Source organism: Panicum virgatum, chromosome 5K, assembly GCF_016808335.1.
Source record: "Panicum virgatum strain AP13 chromosome 5K, P.virgatum_v5, whole genome shotgun sequence".
Classification (NCBI taxonomy): Eukaryota; Viridiplantae; Streptophyta; class Magnoliopsida; order Poales; family Poaceae; genus Panicum; species Panicum virgatum.
Window position 1 is genome coordinate 11,303,447 of NC_053140.1, and position 12,285 is coordinate 11,315,731.

The 12,285-nt window shown below is 47.7% G+C and overlaps 1 protein-coding gene and 1 long non-coding RNA gene across 2 annotated transcripts; both read left to right on the top strand.

Annotated features, from left to right (window-relative positions):
- The first annotated feature begins 1,606 nt into the window (after positions 1-1,606).
- Positions 1,607-2,194, top strand: LOC120706303. Its single transcript, XM_039990915.1, has one exon. The coding sequence runs from the start codon at positions 1,764-1,766 to the stop codon at positions 1,974-1,976; it is 213 nt and encodes a 70-aa protein (XP_039846849.1). The 5' UTR covers positions 1,607-1,763; the 3' UTR covers positions 1,977-2,194.
- A 7,257-nt stretch (positions 2,195-9,451) lies between these two features.
- On the top strand, positions 9,452-10,217 carry LOC120710509. The gene is made up of 3 exons (XR_005689914.1): positions 9,452-9,563; positions 9,637-9,845; positions 9,919-10,217. It is a non-coding gene; the product is annotated as an uncharacterized LOC120710509 (long non-coding RNA).
- The last annotated feature ends 2,068 nt before the right edge of the window (positions 10,218-12,285 follow it).

Below are 12,285 nucleotides of genomic sequence, written 5' to 3' on the forward strand. Positions count from 1 at the left end.
TGTTATCGCCGGTTGAACCGACGCTTGAGATCAAGATCGTCGGATCAACCGGTGAGTAGAAGTTTTGGCTTTTAGGGTTTTTGGCCTTTCTGCTTGGTTGCATCGGTGTATTAGTTCCACATGCATCGGTTCAACCGGTGAAGCTTCACCAGCGATCCCTGCGTGTTGTTTTGCTCGTTGCACCGGCGTATAGAAATTCATCAACGTCGGTTCAACTGGTGCTCAGTGCGATTCGTTTTGCAGTCTCTCTGGACAACTGCACCGACGCTAGGGTTTTGTTTTCACCGGTTTAACCGGTGCTCGTTAAGTCCGTTTTGAGGTGTCTCTGGACAACTGCACCGACATTGACTCTTGATTTTGTCGGATCATCCGGTGTAGTAACACCGGTTGAACCGACGCTGTTCAAACCTATACGTCGGATCAACCGGTGCTTGCTTGTCTCTTGCTGCCGGCTCTGTGACGTCGGTTAAACCGGTGAGAGTTTTCTTCCCACGTCGGTTTAACCGGTGCTCGTATACCGTGCTTTCTGTGTTGCTCGCTCGCCGTTCTTGACTCGATCTCTTCGAAGCTTGTTCCTAGGGTTTGTGATTTGTGTCTAGCTCAGCTAAATCTACACTTTACACATTCTAGAAGAAAGGGCTTGTGGTGCGCGTTTGGGATTATAGGCCAAACTTTCCCTGAAGAAAATTTTAATTGTCTCCCATCCGGCCCTCCGCTGGTCACCTTTTCGTTACCTCAGAGTAGCTGGTGGCTATCTGGTGGTACTGACAAGCTAGGCGTCCTGCTCCTGCTGGTACCTTTGGCTGCTCCTGTCTGGTCCTTCCATTGGCATCAGCAGCCGGGGACGACAGATCGAGGCACCGGACTGGATTGGATGTCCAAGACAAGTCGCCACCACTGTCATGCGCCCGGCAATAGCCTTACCAGCAATTCAGAACGAAAATCTTTAGGTGACGGATGAGGTCAAGAAACCGATCAGAGAAGGAGATGAGCTGATGGAGCGCAGCAAGACAGGAGACAGGGCTCTGCAAATGACTTTGAGGCTTTGAGCCATGCCACGAAGCTCGGTTGTTTAGTTAGTGAGGTGGGCCAGCGCACGAAGAGTGTAACTTGAAACCGTTTTCTTCTATCTTAATACTACAAAAGAAGCGCAGCTCTTCTGCGTTTTTGAGAGAGGAAAAAAAAAGGATTTGAGCCACGGGCACAGCGCACTTGGCAACAACCTAATCGGCGCACCATAAATGGCCTATAAGCTAAATTATTGATGCATGTCTGATGAGACTGACCTTTTAGATTATCTGTAGTATATGTGAATTAAGCAGGTATGTAACCACTGTCCACACTCCAAGGGCTACAAACCAAAATTCAGGTGGAAGCACTAACTGAAAGATAGCCCAGGCCAGTATATAATATATATGCAGTATTCTACTCATAGTAACCAGCATGCTTTGCTGCTGTTTAATACTGTAATTTACCCTCCAGTGCCCAGTGCGTGGTGTCTCCGTCAGACACTCCCAAAGCATGAAGGGCACAGCATGTACATGACAGCTCCACTGCAACCTCTCTTGAACGCTAGGGTAGGGCACCTATATAGCATACCCCTGCGCCATCCACCGCTAGGTGAGAGCAGTTGGACACACCCTGCAGGAGGGCTCACCCGTAGAGGGCTCGCCACACCACCACCAAGTATTAAGAGGCGAGAGGTTGACGTACAAGCAGCTAGCTAGAGGTCGTTTCAGGGGAAAAGGAGAAGAGAAGACAAGATGCAGGACTGGGCGCCGGTGTTCATCTCGCTGGTGTTCTTCATCCTGCTGTCGCCGGGCCTGCTGTTCCAGATCCCCGGCAAGTGCCGGATCATCGAGTTCGGCAACTTCCACACCAGCGCGCTCTCCATCCTCGTCCACTCCATCCTCTTCTTCGCACTCATCGCCATCTTCCTCATCGCCATCGGCGTGCACATGTACCTCGGGTCCTAGCTTGTAGCTTTTGTTAGCCTGATGATGCCTACCTGCCTGCCCGACGATGGGGTGTTTGTCGATCAGTTTGCAGCTCGATCGTGTTCTTCTCTGCTAGTCGCCCATCTCTAATTAAGGGTTCTTTTTTTCTATACACATGTGTTGAATAACAATGTATGTACCATCCATGTTCATTTCTTTCTTCTTCTAATAATAATAATAATAACAAAGTTCTTCAATTTGCTTTGGCATTTGCCTTCGTGCATTGTTCGTTTCGTTGCCCAGCGATTAGGTAGCCTTGTTCAAAGTGTGGCATGGCACAATTATCGAGCATCGAGCAGGCTCGTTCCTTGCCTCTAATAATCAGAAGAAGAAGAAAGATCATCTGAACCTACCGTTTCCATCGATCGTTCTGATTCTCATTCCTGAACTAGCTGCTAGCATGCACTTCTAACTCAGCCCCCTTGTTTATTCAGTTTGCATTGGTGTTCATCTGTAACTACTGTGCTCAAGGAATAAATTACGACTCTTCATGCGTCTCAACGGAAAAAGCTACTTCCATATTGTAACTAAAGCTTTATCATCAGCCTCACTTTCTGATAGTTGCTCTACTTCTTTTTATGGGCTGTTTTGTTGCTTCAGCTTTTGTAACTACTACTACAACTACTACTTTTATGCATATATAAATAAATATACATATAATATAAATAGGCTTTATGTCTCTGCTTGCCCACTGTGCTCTCTCACTCTGTTCGCTATAACCAGCCAACAGTATTTTTCTCTCACACCAAACCAACACCAACCACCAGCCACCCAACACTACTTTTTTCTCACAACAAATCAGCACAAACCACCACAGCGAACAGTCAACGGAACTTTTGGATCGGAGATGACGCGTAGGGGATATGCATTGCCCCAAAGGACTGACGCGACAGTCGAGCTACCGGGTAAGCCTGCGCCCGTACTGTTCGCGGCCAGAGTAGCCAGGGGAGTTCGGTGCCGGGTCGCCATGGCCGCGATGTGATCGGCGTCGGAAAGGAACAAAAGGGGGATCAGCGCGCAGCGACCAAGAGCCCAAGAGGTAGCGAGCTTGTGAACAGCATGCTGGCTGGCTCGACCAGTGACAGCGAGCCTGCGGGCGATTTGGCATCCGTGTTCCGTATGCTGGGATGCGATGAGACACGATACGGTGCGTGTGGACGCCATGGCTCCTGCTGCGGCTCGCAGTTCGCTCATCACCGTACCCCAACGGGCAACGGCCACGGCCAGACCGCCAGCTGCTAACCGCGCACTGACAGTGACAGTGACGCGCGCGAGTGGCCGTAGCGTTAGGGGGTGTGCATGTTAATTTTGTCCCTGGAATCGAAGAAGAGATGGAGTCAGCAGTGTTTACGCTGCGTGTATCTTTGGACTTTGGGTGTGAGATCGACGGTGATCCCAAGAACAACAACGATGTACTACCCATACATTTGTTCTACATGAAAAGCAGGGAATCCTTTTTTTCGAAAATGTGATGTGCGTGAGCGGCCTAATTATTAGACTAAGTGCGCTACACATGGCAGGGGTGTAACAGCCTAACCCGTCGCCATCAGTCATTCAGTCCTGTAGCGGTATTGCTGTACTATGTGACCCATCTTGTTGCGCGTGTGTTTTTTCGTTCGGTCTTTGAAGGTCATCTTATAATCTTTGTCGGTAAAAAGTAGCATCTCCTGGTTAAACATTTTACAGGAATTGAGTAAAATGCAGAACTCGGTAAAGAAATTTATGAAACGGGACAATCACATTGCATAGTTCATTTCACATTTTCCACACTCTGTAAGGAGTTTATGACCCTTATCGTATGGGTTTTTCATACACCAGCTAGTAAAATGCGACGCGTTTCTCCGTAGCTCGATGACTAACGCTAAAAGATAAGATGTGTACTGGTTCGGGCAAATGCCCTACATCCACGAGAGTGGTTCGTTGCATTTGTGTTCTTGCGCTTGAGTGCTTGGGTGTTTACAACGGCGAGTTTGCAAGCATGCAAAATGTTGTGCGTGAGAAAGAGAATCGAGTGTTCCTAGAGAGAGAAAGAAGGCCTAGCTCATGGGAGCTGGGTTACAATTGGAATGAAGGGGTGTCTGACCCTCGGAGTTGGCATCCTGACGAGAGGTTGGGGACTTGGAGGGTTCTATAGGTAGCTTAACTCTAGCCTCTTATTTCCTCCGTCCTAAAATACTAGTCATTCTGTCACTTCACTTAAATTTTGTCCAAAAAACATGTCATCCTAACTTTTATATAGTCATATGGCCCACAATCGATAGAAAATCCATCTGCACAGCCCGTGGTTTACTCATGGCGTAGTGCATGACGCCAAAAATTTACTAATGGCGGCGGCTAACCTCCTACATGCAGCCATCCTTAATTGATTGAATACGGTGGGGATCTCCTCCAAAAAAATTTACTGATGGCGGACGGCGATGCGTTGCGGCCCGTCCCGTCGCTCTGACGGGGCGGGATGTGGGCGTTGGTCCGCGGCGTCATGATGCTCCGGTTGACCAGGGATGCGTGAGCTACTTGCCCCCACCTCCCCGTGTGCTTCGGTCTTGGGCTCATCTTCCTGGGCCGGTTATCTGGTATTGGCCTGGTCTGGCCCGGGAAGGTCCGTCATTGAGGTATTCGTGGGATCTTACCTGTCACATCGTCATTTTTTTTTGCATGACAAGAGTCCACATACCTTGTCATATCAAGCGCAATTATCGCACCGGTGTGGTATGCTATCTTGAAGTATTAAGCAATCTGTGTGGTTGATATGCTGGCTGTAGACCAGTAATTCTGTCATCCTAGGTGCAAAGTGAACAGTTAGACTAAACCTTACTGTATGTACCAACATGTTCTCAAACCTGGTACATCAGGGCACAGGGTTTAGGTGCACTGTACAGCATTAGTGTTTCGTGCGGCTCACTCTTCCTTTCTTGAGATTTCGACTTGGGGCAGTACCATGATTTTTTTAACTTTTTTTAATAATATTTTAATTTCAACCCGTATTGGGTTTTATTTGCAAGGAGTAGTCCATTTGGTCGCGCCAGTGCATGTGCCGCGATAGTGTGGCCACGCTGGCGGCCCGAGCCAGCGTTGCGCCGCGTCGGCGATGACGTGGCCCTCCCTGTCGCGCCACAAGCACTGGCGCGACAAGTCCAATGTCCTGGGCCCGCGCCGGCATCCCCCCCAAATCCGGCGTTTGGGGGGATAGGGGGAAACGTTCCCCGCCCTTCCCCGAAGGTATTGCTCCCATTTTTTCCTTCTTTAACCATGCACATTTGTAGATATTAGCGATTCTTGGTGATTAGGGTTTGGTTCTTGATTTGAAAAATAATGTCGTAGTTGATAGTTTTGTCATGATTAGTGCTTTAGATGATGCATAGATGGTGCTCTGCTCTCGATTTGGATGTGAGGTAGTACGTGCATGCATCGATTAATATGATTTCTAGGATTGAGTAGTGTGGATGTTAATATGGGTTTCACTCATGGATACTAGGCACCGTGAAGAATTATTTTTGTAGTTGATTTCTTTGTATAAATGATGAAGTTACTCCGATTTCTTTTTTGTTGTCGATGGACGAATTAGTTCGGGTTTTTATGGTGGTATGGTTAAGGAAAATGGAGAGTTTGAGAATATGGTAGAGGATATCGAACTATTCGATAGTCCTCCATTGTTAAAGGATTTGGTAGACCGGGTGGTTTCAAAACATTCATGTGGAATTGATGAAATATCTCTGAGGGGTAGATTTGATTGTGGTAAAGCTAGAGCACATTATGTTTTGTTGACATTGGAATCTGAGATGCATTGGAGAAAGTACAAGGATATAGTAGCTCGTGCAAATGTGATTTGTTTGGATGTGGTTGTTGAAATAACCCGTAGAACAAGATTAGAAGAACCAGTTGGGAGAGAAGATGAAATTCCATTTCCTATTGAGAATATGACTCAAGAGTCAACCTTTGTAGAAGATGTCCCAAATCCCACTTGTGCTTCGGATTACGATATGGCAGTCGCTTCCGATCATTTGGGGCCAGATAGCTTCGAGGCACAAGATGACACGGATGCTGCAGATGATGATGATATTTCTTTAGGTTCGGAGGACAGTGAATACGATAGTAGTGATGAGGACGACGATGATGAAGACACCGGGGTAGAAGAACGGGAGGGTAATGGTGTAGAGGCCCAAGTAGAGCAGGAAAATGATGCCGGCGATGGAGCCAACGCAATTGATGATGATCAACGATTTATTTATACCGCCGAGGAGTTGCGCATGTTGAAGTTAGCCCACGTTGAAGTCCCTGCGGTATCAAATGCTAAGGACCTTAGCAGGATCGATAGAGCCATTTGTGACTCAACTATTTTTGAAAGTGAGTGTGTAATTGATAGTGACTGTCTGGAGATTCGAAAGGGCATGAGGTTCAATTCCCTTCCAGAGTTGCAGTTTTTCTTGGCTGATTATGCAGTGCGTCACCCCCGACCATTTTATGTGGTTCATTCAGACAAGAGGGTACGCTACGATGTGCTATGCAAGTAGGGATGTCTTTGGGGTGTTTGGGCACGTATTGTTAGTGGCACTGGTCAGTGGAAGATCACCAATGTAAGACAGCCTCACACATGTGCATCGTCGAAGCCGAAGCAAGTTCATGCACAGTGCACTGCACGTTACCTTACTCATCGGATCCTTGGTATTGTTCGGAAAAACAGCGACACCTCAGTTCCATCGCTTATGGAGTCTATTTTCGCTTTAAGTTCTTACCGGGTGAAGTACTCCAAAGCGTGGCATGCAAAGCAACATGTTATAGCTCTGTTGTGGGGAGATTGGTTAGAGTCATATTCCAGGGTGCCCCGGGTGTTGACGGGCATGCCCCTCTTCAATCCAGGCGTAAGATGGTTCACGTACACGGGAAACATGATGCTCCCTCATAATGGAGTGTACAAGCAAGTTTTACAAAGGGTGTTCTGATGTTTTCCCCAATGTGCTGAAGCATTCCAGCATTACCGACCTGTGATTCTCGTGGACGCCACATTCCTGACGGGTAAATATAAGGAGGCACTAATGATGGCCGTTGTTGTGGACCCTGATAGGCAACTAGTCCCTCTAGCATTTGCTTTGACCGAAGGAGAAAACAACGACAGCTGATCTTGGTTTATGAAGCTGGTGCGGCTGTATGTGTTGGGTCCCTCGAGGCAAGTTTGTATGATATCTGACCGGCACCATGGTCTCCTAAACTGCGTTAAAGAGCACATGGATGGATTTCCACCTCTTCTGCATAGGTGGTGCATGCAACACTTTGCAGCAAATATGTGGAGGCGTTAGAAAAAGAAAGAACTAATTGGGAAACTAAAGTTGTTGTGTTCAGTGCGCACGGAGAAAACTTTTGAAGAAAAACTTGCTGATTTAGAAAAGGACATGAATGAGAGGGCCAAGGAGTGGTTGAAAGGTGAAATGGTGGACAAGAACAAATGTGCTCTTGCTTATGATGACGGGGGGTGGCGATACGGTATCATGACCACAAACAACGCTGAGTCAGTGAACAATATATTCAAAGGTATTCGATCAAGACCTGTTGCTGGCATTGTAGAGTTCTCTTTCGAAAAGTTGAACGAGTACTTCATCGATAGATGGGGGAAAGCTCGGAATTTGTTGGACAAGGGTCAACAGTGGGGACTAATAGCGCATGAACACCTTGGGGATGCCGAGAATAGATCGGTGAACCAACTTGCAGCGCCTTACGGGCCTGAAAGAATGATTTATGGTGTTAGAGGAGCAGGTGGTACAAATATAGGAGGTGAGAGTTATGGAGGATGCCATTACAAAGTGAACCTCAGATCTGGAGACTGTACTTGCATGACTCCACAATTGTTACACCTTCCATGCTCGCACCTAATAACGGCATGTAGGGCCCGCGGTTTTTGTTTCAAAAGCCCCACTTAATTGAGTCCGTACTACTCTCGGTCGAACACAATCAAAATATGGGAGGCTAGTTTTGAACCTTACCTGGATCCATCTCAATGGCCGGAGTACAAGGGAGTAGAGTACGTGCCGGATGCGTCACTGTTGAAACCTAAGAAAGGAAGGAGGCGAAAGAAAAGGCTCAAAGGTGATATGGATGAGGCGCAAGGTCGGGCTAGTGCAGACTACGGAACCAGTGACTTTGATGAGGACAAGAGCCAAAACCGTTGCTCCAAGTGCCATAGATTTTGTTCTCAGTGCAAATGTAAGAAGAAAAAAAATCTAAACGAAAAAGAACGGCCCAACCTAACCCGAGAAAGAGAAAAAGGCATAGCACACAGGTTTGTGCTTATTATGAATAATAATTATCAATACAAGTTTAAATAGAGTTCATTATTACTCAGCAATCGTTGTTGCAATATTATTTATTAATCGTCTATATTTATTGTTTTAATTACCATGATCATTCTAAATACTTTTTTGGTTCATTTTTCTGTTGGTTCTAACTGATCATGTTTTGATTTATCACTGTAGGATGGCGCACCCCAGGTTCCCCCTACTGGAGACGTTCTACGACTCCAACCACCGAGCACACATCCTAGTTCACTGTGGCGAGGTTTGTATTTGTTTTACCGAGCACACCTCCATTTATATAATTTTTTCTAGCCCTCTAACGACTCATTTGCTATGATCTCAGGCGCTGCAGCCCCTCCGCACATGTACCCACTCCCCACTTCGGTGGGATGAGCGGTACGTGCCATACCTTCGCCGGGCCGGGATGCTTCCTCTGGCGCGTGTTGTCTGTACGGGGCTCCCAGTTATGGATGCACCTCTTTTGACTGCTTTTGTGGACTGATGGAGGCCGGAGACACATTCATTCCATTTACCTTGTGGGGAGGTTAGCATCAGTATGCAAGATGTGGCGATGATTCTCAGGCTACCTTTAGAGGGCAATGCAGTGATCGGCATGATTCAGACTGATGGATGGAGGGATATGGTGGAGGCACACATTGGGATTCGACCTCCAGAACCACCTGAGGGAGTCAAGGACAGGAAGACCTCAGGAGTTAGCTCGGCTTGGTTGAAGCAGAATTTCAACCATTGTCCTCAGGGAGCACCTCAGGAGGCTGTAGAGCGGTATGCTCGCGTGTGGTTGTGGCACCCGTTAGGGGGCTTCCTGTTTCCCGATGGTTCTGGAAACACCATCTCATGGATGGTCCTTACAATTCTGGGACATCAGTGGGAGAACATCGCTCAGTATAGCTGGGGGTCGGCAGCACTAGGGTGGCTTTACCGGCAGCTTTGTGACACATGTCGGCGTGCTGGCAATGACTCGAAACTAGGAGGTTGTGCATACCTCTTGCAAATATGGATTTGGGAGCGGTTTCCAGTCGGCCGGCCATACCGTGGTGAACTAGAGGTAATTCTTGGCTTACAATTAAATTTTGAGTTTAGCGCCCATTATTTGTTGTTCTTAACCCTAATATGCCTCCCTTTGCAGGCATGGCCGCACCATGATTCTGAGTCGAGGCCCACCGTTGCTTACTGCTGGAAGAACATTGGAGCTGTCAGAGGGGATCCTTTGCGCCGGTACATGCGTTACATGGACGACCTAGACTGCCTCACACAAAATCAGGTACTATATGCATCCGCGGTTTTTAAATAAATATTTCTGTCCGCACAATAACTAATGCTTGCGCATTACATAGATTTTCTGGACACCGTATAGTCGAGACGAGCTGGAGGAGTTGGGACTTAGTCACATTTGTAGAAGAGATGCAGAACTGTGGAGGACGTGTGTTCCTTTGATTTTCTACTTCGTAGTCGAGCTCCACTTACCGCACCGTGTTAAGAGACAGTTCTCAAGACTGCAAGACTTTCCTCCGGAGGCTATTTCTACTTCCTAGGCATTGCATCGGTAAGTTGTATTTAATTTGAATTTTATTAGTCCTCGCGAATATAATGTAACTAACATAACGCTCATATGTCAGAATTGACAGGAAGAAACGCTACACTGAGAATGATTGGCGTGTCAAACACGCAGTGCCTCTAGCGCAGTGGGACCAGAGGCAAAGGATGGATCCGGAACTTGGACCAGCACATAGGCACAACCATTACAAGGAATACCTTCGTTGGTTCCATTCAGTCACTAGAGTTTCAATCAAGCCGCCACGGTCAACTGAGCCTATAGAAGACCATGCGGACACGGATGATGATGATGACATCGTCGACGAGTACGATGACATCACACGCGGAGGAGTGCAGCCCGAGAGGGGCCCTTTACAGAACTACATGGTAAACAACGCTTTATGAATGTTGTGTCCTTAGAAATAAACTCACAATTTGAATTATGTTAGGACTAACTCAATCTTATCAGGCACAACAACTCGGCCGTCTCGCTAACGAGGCAGGCATGGCAATGACCCATGCAAGCGAAGGAGATAATGGAGGGGGCCACTTTAGGGCATTTGTCGAGGTAACCATATTTATGTTTAGTTATACTGTCACCATCTTTGTAATGCTTTCTTACGGTATTTGCCTAACATTTTATGGCTGCACACAGAGGGTACGCAGGAGTTGCAGGCGGATGGCCGCGAAGCTTAATTGCATGGCTCGCCCTGACGAGGACTTTGGTCCACTGGCCCCTGGTGCGGGAGCTTCTAGTGCACGTGGCCCCCACCTCAAGCAACCGTACACCAATTCACTACGGTGATGTGACCGCTACAACTCCTTTGCCCTCCGGTTCCAGAAGTCGTTCGCGGTCCACTTCGAGGACGGCATCACGTGCCGTGTCTAGGGAGAAAGCTATCCAGTCACCAGAAACCAGTGAAGAGTCCGACCACCAGGACAACTCAAAAGATGAAGACCCAACCTTTCAGGTACTCAGGATGTCTCAGTTATTTGATGCTCCCCAGGAACGCAGACTCAGGGCAAATCGAGCCAGGTAAGCATGTGTAATTGAAATGTTGTAACTTAGAGGTGATACTGCATCATTATAAAGAAAACGTGATTTTGTACACATTTTTGGTCTTCAACATGCCTCCATATTATATATTTTTGTGCAGGCACCTCAGGATGCACCCCAGACTCTCCTCCGCGTCGCCGACAAAGGCGTTCTCGTGACCACACCGACGTTGGTAGCTCGAACGTGCTCCCAACAGCTCCTGGAAGGCAACGGCGCCCCCACCGACCCTTTCAGCCCTGCCGAGCGTGGACGGCGCCGTAGATGAAGGAGCACCGACACTTTGTTCCTAGATGTATTGTAAAAATGCTACCCGGAACCTATTTGTGCTTGTCATGAACTCTTTGTGTTTGTCAGGGACCACTTTAGGTTGTGATGGACAAGATGCTTGTAGTGATACACTGTAGCTTGTAACGGCGCCCCACCGACCCTTTCATAATGAATTCCATGCTGCAAGAATAGCATTGAGCAGCAGCAGAAGCAAGCAGCAAAAGCAAGCATGCAGCAGCAGGAGAAGCAAGCAGCGGCGAGCAGCAGCAGAAGCAAGCAACAACAAGAGGGAGCAGCAAGGTAGAGCACCAAGGTAGTTAGGTGGCCGAATTCTGTGCTTGTCGCGCCATTCCGGGTGGCACGATAAAACTGTGCCCTCGCGCCACTGCAGGCGAAATGCAGCCCTTTCTGGGCTGTGGGAAAACATGGCGCGGCAGAAAGGGTCTGCCGCGCCAACAAGGATGGCGCGACAATCCTTCTCTGTCGCGCCAATGGGAATGGCGCGACCAAAGCAATCTGCCATGCCACCAAGTCAAAAATGCGGTCCTTTCTGGACTTTGACACTCCATGGCGCGGCAGTGTGGCTCTGTCGCGCCAACAACACTTGCGCGACAAGCCTACTCTGTCGCGCCGTTGGGAGTGGGTTCGTGCGCGATTTGCAGCCCTTTCTGGTCTTGGGCGGTCGTTGGCACGGCACGGCTGTTCTGTCGCGCCACCCATACTGGCACGACAATACACTTGCTACCTGCTGTCTGTTTCAAATTTGTTTCATTGAATCCATCATGATATATGTTTTGATAATGCATATATATTTGATAGTATAAATGTTGCTATAGTTTCTATAAATTTAATCAAAGTTTAACAAATCTGATTTGAGACAAATCTAATGTGATATGTAAAAATAACTAGAGGGAGCAGTCTAACGAGAAATCCATGGTGCTCACCCGTGCGCGCCACGAAACCATGTTCAGGAACCGGTAGCCATTGCATGACACGGTTAAATGGGTAACTCTGCTGTCAGGGGTAGAAACTCGATTCATTTGTGCACCAGAATACCAGATCCATTAACAATTGGCACAAGTTAACATAAAAAAGAACTGTTACTCTAATGCATAACTGAAGAACA